This window comes from Gorilla gorilla, chromosome 11 (genome assembly GCF_029281585.2).
Source record: "Gorilla gorilla gorilla isolate KB3781 chromosome 11, NHGRI_mGorGor1-v2.1_pri, whole genome shotgun sequence".
Taxonomy (NCBI): Eukaryota; Metazoa; Chordata; class Mammalia; order Primates; family Hominidae; genus Gorilla; species Gorilla gorilla.
In genome coordinates, this window is record NC_073235.2 from 124,639,497 (window position 1) to 124,651,879 (window position 12,383).

A 12,383-nucleotide genomic window follows, 5' to 3' on the forward strand; every position below is an offset into this window, starting at 1 on the left:
TGTGGGAACTACAATTCAAATGAGATTTTGGTGGGGACATAGCCAAACTATATCACCTATTTATCTGATTTTTTAGTTTTTAGTCTTCATAAAATCACAAGCTAAAGATTACTGTAAGTAAAAATCAAACAAAAGTACTGAATTAAACGCACCCAAATGATAGTTGAAGGTGTCATTCTGATACCCAGATTGGGGTAGGACACATATAATAACATCTAACCTTTTGTTGAGTGTCCACTAGGTTTCAACAATCCTAATCCTTAAAATAATCCTACAAATAAATATTAATATCATGCTTTATGTAGGAAAGAAAGCTAAATTTAAGAGAAATTAAGAGACTCTCTCAAGATCTTTCAGTTACTGCTTGTAGGATCAAGATTTAGATCCAAAAACAGGCTTTAAAGTCCATGCCATTGTCACACTGCAAGTTACCCACCCCCACAAGATTATGCATCAATACCCAGAGAGTGGACCTAAGCATTGACAATTATCAGGTGCTTTTGCTACCTTTTATTTAAGAAACAAGTCTGAAATCTAACCACAAAATGTTTCAATACTTCATAATTTCCCTAAGATCAGGAATCAACAAAAAACGAAGATGAGTGAAAATATAGTCAATGAACTTCAGAATGAAGCTGTGTGATATGGCTTGGCACTGTGTCCCCACCCAAATCTCACCTTGAAGTGTCCTAATCCCCACGTGTCAAGGGCGGGACCAGGCGGAGATAGTTGAATCATGGGGGCAGTTCTCCCTGTGCTGTTCTCATGGAGGTGAATGAGTACTCATGAGATATGATGGTTTTATAAGGGGCTTCCCCCTTCAATCGGCACTCATTCTCTCTTCTGCTGCCCTGTGCAGAGGTGCCTTCTGCCATAATTGTAAGTTTCCTGAGGCCTCCCTAGCCATGTGGAACTGTGAGTCAATTAAACCACTTTCTTTATAAATTACCCAGCCTTGGGTATTTCTTCATAGCAGCCTGAGAATGAACTAATACACTATGTTTAACGATACATAATGGTAAAATGAGTGATTAATTCAAATTACATTGTAGAATAATCAATCTAACATGATGTCTGGTATCTAATAAAATGTCCATCATTTTTTATTAATTCTGAGATGAGCCTGCTTTTGTGTTTTTGCATTATAAAATCAGAATGCATCTCACAATTGCTATCAGTCAGGTAAAATTGCAAAGTAGTTATCATCACCTGCACATCTTTGAGCTCAGTTGTCATTCCTAGTGACCCAACTGGACAATCACAACCCATCAATATTTCTGTCAACAAACCATTTCAGGCTCACTTAAGGAAAAAATATGAGTCCTGGCTATTATGTGAAAATATTCTGTTGGTACCTCAGATAGTCAAGTAAGCACAGGCATCAAATCTTCCAACTAAGGATCAACTGCTTCAAAGAAAATCCCAGAGACAATACTGGAGCATTCTTTTAAGAAGTTCTGCATCATTAACACTCTGAATGGCACAGAGGATGGCAGTGTGAGGAAAATCATGAACACCAGCAACTGAGCCAACAGGATTTCCAGAGAATTGGAGTCTGGATGTGAACAAATTTTAGGAATGCCTTAGCCATTTTTACTTTATTTCCCTTTTCCTTTTGATGTGTACACAGAATGAAGTATCAATTCTAAAAATATTTTCATAATTAAGTCTTAAAATAATTCTCCACAATAAACTAAAAATCCTAACAAGCATCGTGGGTGTGTGCACACGTGTGTGTGTGTGAGAGATACAAAATAAGGTACACTTTTCAATTGACAAGGTCTCAGATTTTATAAAATTTGTAAGATTTCCAAATATTTAAGAAATATATTTCAGTCTTATTTCTATTTCTCTGCGTGTGGCTGTATTTTTTCAAGCATAGTCTCCGAAATGTTTACATCTTTTAAAGAGACATCAGCTATCAGCCTCAACATTGGAAGATGTTTAACCCTGTGTTTAGATTTTTAAAAAAACTATTTCATTTAGGCCTGAATAGACTTACCAAAAAATGTGGCTTCATCATATTTCTCATTATATAATATTCATAGAACAACCATCATGCACTCCAAGATGCTGTACAGAATGCAAAGAATATCCCTCTTTCTAAAAAGCTTACCTTCCAAGACTATGTCCACAGGATGGGTAGATCTACTTTCTATTGAACATTTGCCTCATCAAATGACCAGTAATAATGCGAATAATTAGCATAAATACATACCAATTAGTAATATTTACATATACTACGTTGGTATATCTAAGTATTCGGTGTCTCTGTTCAAATGCTACAGGTTAATTCCTTTTAGGAGATTTGAAGCTATAGTTTTCAATTTCAGAATTGGAAATAAGACAGAAAATTTGACAGTGAGAAAAGAAAAGTCTACATGGGAAAGCGAAATCATATGTCTCAATTTCAGTGGAATGAAGATAAAAATTAATATATGATGTTGTCAACCTTGACCCATGCTCCTTCCACTCCATATATTAAAAAAAATCGTCTCTGCCCACTCGGCTTTACCTGTACATTTTCCACCCCATAGGAGTTTCCTTTTTACCAGCCTACTTCCAGGCTTTTATGAGGCCTATGAGGCCAGGTAAGACAATTACAAGACACAGGATCAAGGAAATGAGAGGAAAAGGGAGGATAAGAGAGTTTAGAAAAGGAGAAAAAAGGTAATTTATTAAATTAGCTGAATTGTAAACATTGAAATCAATGAAAAAATCCAAACATAATTTAGAGTGTAGAATTTTAAAAAGTCAAAATGTGGATCTCGGTTAATGTCTGGCCTTCTCTTTTTCAGTAGTATTGTTTCCATAATAGTCCATTTCGCAGAAATAAGAAGGAGAATAAAACTTAGAGAAAAAGAGGAGGCCAAAAGGGGCAAGGTAGTGGCTACTTGCAGAAACCTGAAAAATGTATGTGACAAAGGTAAGTTTGAGTTACAAAGAAAAAGCAACAGCAACTTCCCCCTCTGGTCTTTCAGGTGTTATCTAACATCCATCACATTTATCAAGTAGAAACCTTTTTTAGAAGGTAAGTAGAAAAAAAAGGACAACTGAGTTAAGCAATCATGTCTTGGCCGGTGGAGCATGGGGTTGGGAAATTAGGTGGAAGGGCGATAGTCTACCTTTACAGTAAACCGGGCAATTTTCCTCTTCCAAACGGATCTTCCTTATTAGAAAATGTTTCTAAAATAACTGTAAATATGACTTTCTAAATGATAACATAATATAAAATGGGGACTGAGGGGAAATAGCCTACATTTTACTAAAGAATTGTATTTATTTGTTATTTAGGAGAGAAACATGGAGAGTTGTTTCTGCAGAGATGTGTGGGGGAGCATATTACATGCAAAAGCATAAAAAATGCTTCTAGTTTCAAGTTGTTGCAAATATGCCTGCTTGGCTGCAAACTAAATAGGTATTTATATGTGGTAATAATTTAGGCAATTTATTGCTGATTTTGAGAATCAGAAAGACACGGGGTAATCCCAGGTTACATATCAAAAGTGGAATGATTACCAATTAAAATTTACCATCCTAATTCCATTCTGAAAGACAGTCATAAGCTAAGAAGAAGAAAAAGATTCACGATGCACATATTAAAAATATGAAAATGAGGCCGGGTGCCGTGGCTCACGCCTGTAATCCCAGCACTTTGGGAGGCCGGGGTGGGCGGATCACCTGAGGTCGGGAGTTCCAGACTAGCCTGACCAACATGGAGAAACCCTGTCTCTACTAAAAACACAAAAATTAGCCGTGCTTGGTGGTGCATGCCTGTAATCCCAGCTACTCGGGAGGCTGAGGGAGGAGAATTGCTTGAACCCGGGAGGCGGAGGTTGCGGTGAGCCGAGATTGCGCCATTGCACTCCAGCCTGGGCAACAAAAACGAAACTCTGTCTCCAAAATATATATATATATATGTGTGTGTGTGTGTGTATATATGTATATATATATAAATGAATGGTTTACAGATTAATTTTCAACTTTCATTGAAAAACTCGGAGTCCTAGCAAATGACTTGGAGTTGTGTCCAATTACCAAGTTACATACTGTTGCCAAAATTCAGCTCTCTTCCCCAGAGGCATTAACTGAGATTATAGGAAATGCACAGCAAAATTGAAGATGCAGCTTTTTACCTTTTTAAGAGGATTAAAATAGAATTTGGTTGTTTTTAATAAGCTTTTATGTGTATTATGTGTCTGCGTGTATATATTGGGTACACACACGTATGTATCTCTATGTATATTTTTATATGTAGATAAGTTGTGCCTATCTCCTTTGGACTCTAACAACTAAAATGTAATAAATCAACTTTTGTGCACTAACAAATTTAAGGCTTGACTACTCCAAACACTCTGGTTTTAGCACTTACTGGAATCAAATCATAAATACCCTTAATTTTATTAAAATGCAGTTGTTATTTTCCTTTTGCTCTGGCTTATGATGATAAAATACAAAAAATCAACATACTGTTTCATATCACCCACTTTCAAAACTATATTTCAGATATGGTAATAGAAAAGCTTCTTTCTATACTGGCATCTACTCCAGTTTTCAAAAGCAAATACATAAAGGACATGTTTCAAGAATGAAAAGATGATATAAGCTAAAATAAATAAGTTATTTCTAAGACGTAAGTAATAATTGCAATGTAAGTTATATAAGTCTCAGTGACAGTACTCTGGCAAAGACATCCATTTATCAGTCGAAGCAAGTAATTCCATGTTCTGTGAATGGCAGAATGAGACCAGGTTTGACTGATTTATGAAGTGATTTTTTTTTTCCATTCTATTGAATGATTGAGACAAAGGACCTGCAGCAGTGGTGGTTCATCTTTTCTGTTGAAGTGCCAATTTTTTGTATTACTTTTGTTTTGTTTCTAGTGGAGACATTGTTGCCTCATTCACCTACCTATGTTGAATAAGAAATGTTTAACTCTAGGCTATTCAGGATGAATGGCCCCAAGAAAGTAATTGAATAATTCCTATCTTTGTTACATCCTGCTTTGAGTGTCATATACAGGAAAAGTTTCTGGCCTGGGAGCCAGTGGGGAACAAATTGTATTCATCTTTGTATATTCTTTTAAGTCCAGCATGATCCCTAGGATGTAGGAGGCACTAAAAAGAAATTGTAGAATCAAGTTGAAATGGCCTCTAAACCTGCTGGATAGGCAGCAAACTGTGATGGGGAAGCAAAAAACCACAATCTCATAATCCTGACTTGGGCACTTACAGGCCGGGTAGACTATGGGCAGACTCAGTTTGTTCACCTGTCAAATGGTAATAACCAGTTTCTACCTTATAGGGCTGAAATGGGGGTTAAATAACACAGTGCATGTAAATTGCCAGTTACCAAAACAAGGAGGATGGGTCAGGCTATCACTAGGTTTAAGTAAGGGGCCATCTCCAAGGAAGAGAATGGTCTAGAAAAATGACATTCTGTGTTTCCCTTCTTCTAACTTTTTTTTTGAGACAGAGTCTCGCTCTGTCACCCAGGCTGGAGTGCAGTGGTGCGATCTCGGCTCACTGCAACCATTGCCTCCTGGACTCAAGCGATTCTCCTGTCTCAGCCTCCTGAGTAGCTGGGATTACAGGCGTACGCCACCACGCCCAGCTAATTTTTGTATTTTTAATAGAGATGTGGTTTTACCACGTTGGCCAGGCTGGTCTTGAACTCCTAACCTCAAGTGATCCACCTGCCTCAGACTCCCACAGTGCTGGGATTACAGACATGAGCCACCGCGCCCTGCCCCTTCTCCTAACTTTTATATAGGCAAGTGGATTCCAAGTGTTGCTTTTAAAGGCACATAAGCACAAAACACACACATGGGCACACACACGTACAACAATCCCAAAAGGCAGCCTGAAGCCAGAAGGAAATGAAAGGTGGATAGAGACAAGGCCCATCTGTCAATTTGTCTTGGCCATAAACACGGGCCTTGGGATGGCCTCCATATTTTTGCTAATGCTTTTTTGTTCTTGTTTCCCCTCACTCTGCAGCCCCACATCAACTGGGAGAACCACTTCATCCCCTCCCCACCAGCTGCTGCCCAACTCACTGCTTAACCAATCATCATTACAGCCATATAAGGACTCCCCAGAAAGTCAAGGCTCAGGACATCACTCTTAATTCTGTTCTTCTCAGAGTGCGGTACCAGTGCCCCCAGGTGGATCACTGCATGGAGAGTACAAAGAGCCTCAGACAAAAGCATGGAGTATCTATTTTATTTGAGGATTTGGACTACAGAGGAATATCTTTACACTAAGACAAATACAGACATATTATGGAGTAGAATGTAATATTGTCATGAATTTTTCAGACAAAATAATGGATGTTAAAGAAAATTCAAGCAAACTGAGAGAGGGCGGAGCCCAAGGCTAGGTCCTAAATGCCCCCATTTCCCAACTCATGAGTATACATACTTCCTTCCCTTGGTCATTCAGAGTAATTTTCAGGCAAAGACTGAGAAGCAGTGCCTAGCACATTTTCTTAGATAGACTTCTAAATGTTTCATAAGAAAGTGGGTGTTCTGAGGAAAAAGCTGTGCCCCTGAAGGTAGAATCTCATCGTGCTAAACAGTATAAGAATGTCTAATTCATCACATTTGCCATCTAGATCTATTTTCAATTGCAGATTGATAACATATATTAATAGCATTAATTTTAAAGCAACTAGAAAGTCTATCCGGTAAAAAATATCGCATGTAACCACAGATATCTAATTGGTAAAAATTGCTGAATGCAGATCTTCTCTTTTGGCCCAATTTTATGCATTGGTACAATGTTACATGGGTTTTTTTGTTTGTTGGTTTGTTTGTTTTAGATGGAGTTTCACTCTTGTCGCCCAGGCTGGAGTGCAATGGTGCATTCTCGGCTCACTGCAACCTCTGCCTCTTGGGTTCAAGCAATTCTCCAGCCTCAGCCTCCCATGTAGCTGGAATTACAGGCACCTGCCACCATACCTGGCTATTTTTTTTTTTTTTTGTATTTTTAGTAGAGACAGGGTTTCACCATGTTGGCCAGGCTGGTCTCAAACTCTTGACCTCAGGTGATGCACCCGCCTCAGCCTCCCAAAGTGTTGGTATTACAGGCGTGAGCCACCACACCCGGCCAGTGTTACATATTCTTAATAAAATAAGTTAACAAACATCCCATTCATGCAGCAAACTATTGAGAAGCTACTATGTGCAAATAATTTTGGTTCATACAAAGTGAAATAAAATGTGGGGTTTTCTTTCAAGATATCCACAATCTAAGCCCTGTGAAACAGAATGTAAATCACATACATAATTTTAAATGTCTTGATAGCCATATTAATAAAAGGAAAAATAACATTAATTTTAATAATTCGGTATTAATTTCAATAATATATTTATTTAACCCAGTATGTCCAAAATGTCATCATTTCAACATATAATCAACAAAAAAAGTATCATTAAGACATTTTACATTCTTTTATTATAGTGAGACTTCAAAATGTATTTTACACTTGCAATACATCTCATTTGGACTAGCCGTGTTGCAAATGATCAAAAGCCACATGTGACCAGTGGTTACTATATTGGACAGCACAGAAATGAATCATTAATAAATACCTCTTAAGCACATAATTTAAAAGTTGCAGCTGCAATACCAGTTCCTGAAGATACAGTGGTAAATGAGATGTTATCCCTGTCCTCACAGAGCACACATTCTGGCAAATGATGACAAAGAATAAGTAAAAGATAATAGTAATACAAATGGTGTTACAGGAAACAAGCCCAGGAGTGGTGTAGAGACTGCTCGGTGGGAATGGGGTTGAGAGCCTGTTAAGGGATGGGGTAAAGCGTCTGTATTAGTCCATTCTCATGCTGTTAAAAAGGCATACCTAAGACTGGGTAATTTATGAAGAAAAGAGGTTTAACTGACTCACAGTACTGCAGGCTGTACAGGAGGCATAGTGGGGGAGGCCTCAGTAAACTTACAATTATGGCAGAAGGCAAAGGGGAAGCAAGCACAACTTCATATGGTAACGGGAGAGAGAGAGCAATGGGGAAAGTGCCACACACACTTAAATAATCAGATCTCCTGAGAACTCACTCAATATCACTATAATGGCAAGGGGAAAATCCGTCCCCATGATCCAATCACCTCCCACCAGGTCCCTCTCCCACTATTGGGAATTACAATTCTACATGAGATTTTGGTGGGGACACAGAGCCAAACCATAACCATATCAGGCTCTATTTTAAATGGAGTGGCTAGGGGAAGATGTCTATGAAAAAATAGCGTTTAAAGCAGAGAACTTGCATTAGTTTTCTATTGCTGTTGTAAGAAATAACTAGAAACCTCACGGCTTAAAACCACACAAACTGATTACCTTACACTTCTAGAAGCTCGAAGTCTGAAATGGGTCTTATGGGGCTGAAGTCAAGATGCTGGCAGGGCTGCGTTTCTTTGGAGGCTCTAGAAGAGAATCCATTCCTTTCCTTTTCAGTGTCTAGAGGCTGCCTGCAGTCCTCAGCTCATCACCACCTTTGTCCTCAAAGCCTAAAAGCTCCTCAACCCAGCTTCTATTTTCACATCTCCTTTGCTGACTGACTCTCCTGCCTCCCTCTTTTGCTCATAATGACTATTATGATTAAACTGTCCCCAGCCGGATAATCCAGGCATATCTTTTCATCTCAATATCCTTGACTTAATCACATCTACAAAGTTCCTTTTGCCATGTAAGGTAATTTATTCATTGGTTCCTGGAGATTAGGACATGAACATCTTTGGGAGGCCACCATTTGCCTGCCATAGACCTGCAGGATACAAAGGAGTGGAAAAAGAGTGTTTTTATCTAGACTCTAGAGTAAGAAAGTACTTGGCAAATTCAAGGAACTGAAGGAAGATCCATGTTACAGTAGTACAGAATGCAAGGGGAAGAATGGTGCAAGACAAGGCTGGGAGCAGGGTAGGGGCCAGAACACACATGGCCTTTTAGGCCATGTTAAAGAATTTGAGTTCATTCTATTACAACTGGGAGCTAGTTGAGGCTTTTAAGAGATTATTACCAAATAATCTAAGCAGTAGAATCAAGTATCAAGTAATCTAAGCAAATTTAAGCAGTAGAGGTTATTATCAAATAATCTAGCTTATGTAATAATTGAATTAGTTTGGCTGCTGGAGGAGAATGAGTCAAAGTGGAACATAAATGGAAGTGAGAGGACCAATGAGGGCTGATGCCAAACTATTCAAGACAATGGCAGTAGTTAAGGACAGAAGTAGCCCAGTTGATTATAGTGCTAGTCATAAAGGTTACTGTTTATCAAAACTTGAACTGTATGCTTAATATTATACACTTGATTGCATGCAACTTTTTAAATATCATAAAATCATGACTGCACCGCGCAGCTCCCGGCCGCCTGAGCACCTGTTTGCTGCCTCGTACTCTTCCATCCAGCCACCATAATAAGTGCCAGCCGAGCTGCAGCAGCCCGTCTCAGGGGCACCGCAGCCTCCCCGGGCCCTACGGCCGCCCGCCACCAGGATGGCTGGAATGGCCTTAGTCATGAGGCTTTTAGAATTGTTTCAAGGCAGGATTATGCGTCGGAAGCAATCAATGGAGCAGCTGGTGGTGTTTATTTGGGTACTACCAACTCCTGTGTGGCAGTTATGGAAGGTAAACAAGCAAAGGTGCTGGAGAATGCCGAAGGTGCCAGAACTACCCCTTCAGTTGTGGCCTTTACAGCAGATGGTGAGCGACTTGTTGGCATGCCAGTCAAGCAACAGGCTGTCACCAACCCAAACAATACATTCTATGCTACCAAATGTCTCATTGTCCGGCGATCCTGAAGTACAGAAAGATATTAAAAATATTCCCTTTAAAATTGTCTGTGCCTCCAATCGTGATGCCTGGGTTGAGGCTCATGGGAAACTGTATTCTCCAAGTCAGATCGGAGCATTTGTGTCGATGAAGATGAAAGAGACTGCAGACAATTACTTGGGGCACACAGCAAAAAATGCTGTGATCGCAGTCCCAGCTTATTTCAATGACTTGCAGAGGCAGGCCACTAAAGATGCTGGCCAGATATCTGGACTGAATGTGCTTCGGGTGATTAGTGAACCCACAGCTGCTGCTCTTGCCTATGGTCTAGACAAATCAAAAGACAAAGTCATTGCTGTATATGATTTAGGTGGTGGAACTTTTGATATTTCTATCCTGGAATTTCAGAAAGGAGTATTCGAGGTGAAATCCACAAATGGGGACACTTTCTTAGGTGGGGAAGACTTTGACCAGGCCTTGCTACAGCACATTGTGAAGGGGTTCAAGAGAGAGACGGGGGTTGATTTGACCAAAGACAACGTGGCATTTCAGAGGGTGCGGGAAGCTGCTGAAAAGGCTAAATGTGAACTCTCCTCATCTGTGCAGACTGACATCAATTTGCCCTATCTTACAATGGATTCTTCTGGACCCAAGCATTTGAATATGAAGTTGACCCATGCTCAATTTGAAGGGATTGTCACTGATCTAATCAGGAGGACTATCGCTCCATGCCAAAAAGCTATGCAAGATGCAGAAGTCAGCAAGAGTGATATAGGAGAAGTGATTCTTGTGGATGGCATGACTAGGATGCCCAAGGTTCAACAGACTGTGCAGGACTCTTTTTTGGCAGAGCCCCCAAGTACAGCTGTCAATCCTGAAGAGGCTGTGGCCATTGGAGCTGCCATTCGGGGAGATGTGTTGGCCGGCGATATCACAGATGTGCTGCTCCTTGATGTCACTCCCCTGTCTCTGGGTATTGAAACTCTGCGAGGTGTCTTTACCAAACTTATTAATAGGAATACCACTATTCTAACCAAGAGCCAGGTATTCTCAACTGCTGCTGTTGGGCAGACACAAGTGGAAATTAAAGTGTGTCAGGGTGAGAGAGAGACGGCTGGAGACAACAAACTCCTTGGACAGTTTACTTTGATTGGAATTCCACCAGCCCCTCGTGGAGTTCCTCAGATCGAAGTTACATTTGACATTGATGCCAATGGGATCATACATGTTTCAGCTAAAGATAAAGGCACAGGACGTGAACAGCAGATTGTAATCCAGTCTTCTGGTGGGTTAAGCAAAGATGATGTTGAAAATATGGTTAAAAATGCAGAAAAATATGCTAAGGAAGACCAGCAAAAGAAGGAACGAGTTGAAGCAGTTAATATGGCTGAAGGAATCATTCATGACACAGAAACCAAGATGGAAGAATTCAAGGACCAATTACCTGCTGATAGTGCAACAAGCTGAAAGAAGAGATTTGCAAAGTAAGGGAGCTCCTAGCTAAAAAAGACAGTGAAACAGGAGAAAACATTAGACAGGCAGCATCCTCTCATCAGCAGGCATCATTGAAGCTCTTCAAAATGGCGTACAAAAAGATGGCATCTGAGCGAGAAGGCTCTGGAAGTTCTGGCACTGGGGAACAAAAGGAAGATCAAAAGGAGGAAAAACAGTAATAATAGCAGAAATTTTGAAGCCAGAAGGACCACATATGAAGCTTAGGAGTAAAGAGACTTCCTGAGCAGAAACGAGCAAACTTCAGTCTTTTTACTGTGTTTTTGCAGTATTCTATATATAATTTCCTTAATTTGTAAATTTAGTTACTATTAGCTAGTGATCATTTAATGGATGGTGATCCTAACAATATAAAGTTCACAAGGTTCGATGTCCCTAGCTTATCATTTTTCAGCTGCATGTAAAACGATGTAGGATGAATTGATCATTATAAAGATTTAACTATTTTATGCTGAAGTGGCCATATTTTCAAGGGGTGAAACCATCTCGCACACAACCATGAAGGTAGTCAGCCATAGACTTGAAATGAGACCACGTATGGGGATGAGATCCTTCTAGTTAGCCTAGTACTGCTGTACTGGCCTATGTGTACATGGGGTCCTTCAACTGAGGCCTTGCAAGGCAAGCCGGCTGTGCCATGTTTGTAGAGGGGGCAGAGGAATCTAGAACAATGGAAAGCTTAGTTATTTATGTTAGGTAGAGCTATTAAAACAATGTAGGAATGAGGCTAGACCCTTAACTTCCCTAAGGCATAATTTTCTAGCTATCTTCTGCCCTTGTCTGGCACCTACACCCTTGATGATTGTTCTCTTACCCATTCTGGATTTTTTTTTAATAAATATGTAAAGCAAATAAAATAAAATTATGAAGTTAGATTTTTCTCTTTTATAAAAAGAAGAAACGACTTCTGGCTTCGTGAGTTTGAAGAGCAACCTGTCTCCCACAACACATGGGATTTCAAGATGAGATCTGGGTGGGGACACAGCAAAACCATATCACCATGGCACATTGTACATAATACTGTGATGGCGTTGATCTCATTCCATCAACCTACTTGTCCTGTCCTTCCCTCAGAGCTCAAT

At 39.8% G+C, this 12,383-nt stretch overlaps 1 protein-coding gene across 1 annotated transcript; it reads left to right on the forward strand.

Moving 5' to 3' along the window:
• Positions 1–9,477: 9,477 nt before the first annotated feature.
• On the forward strand, positions 9,478–11,624 carry LOC101152106 (stress-70 protein, mitochondrial-like). Its single transcript, XM_055380553.2, is given in 3 exon segments — positions 9,478–9,808; positions 9,810–11,239; positions 11,242–11,624. Coding segments are annotated over 3 exon segments (1,821 nt in total). The 5' UTR covers positions 9,478–9,638; the 3' UTR covers positions 11,463–11,624.
• The last annotated feature ends 759 nt before the right edge of the window (positions 11,625–12,383 follow it).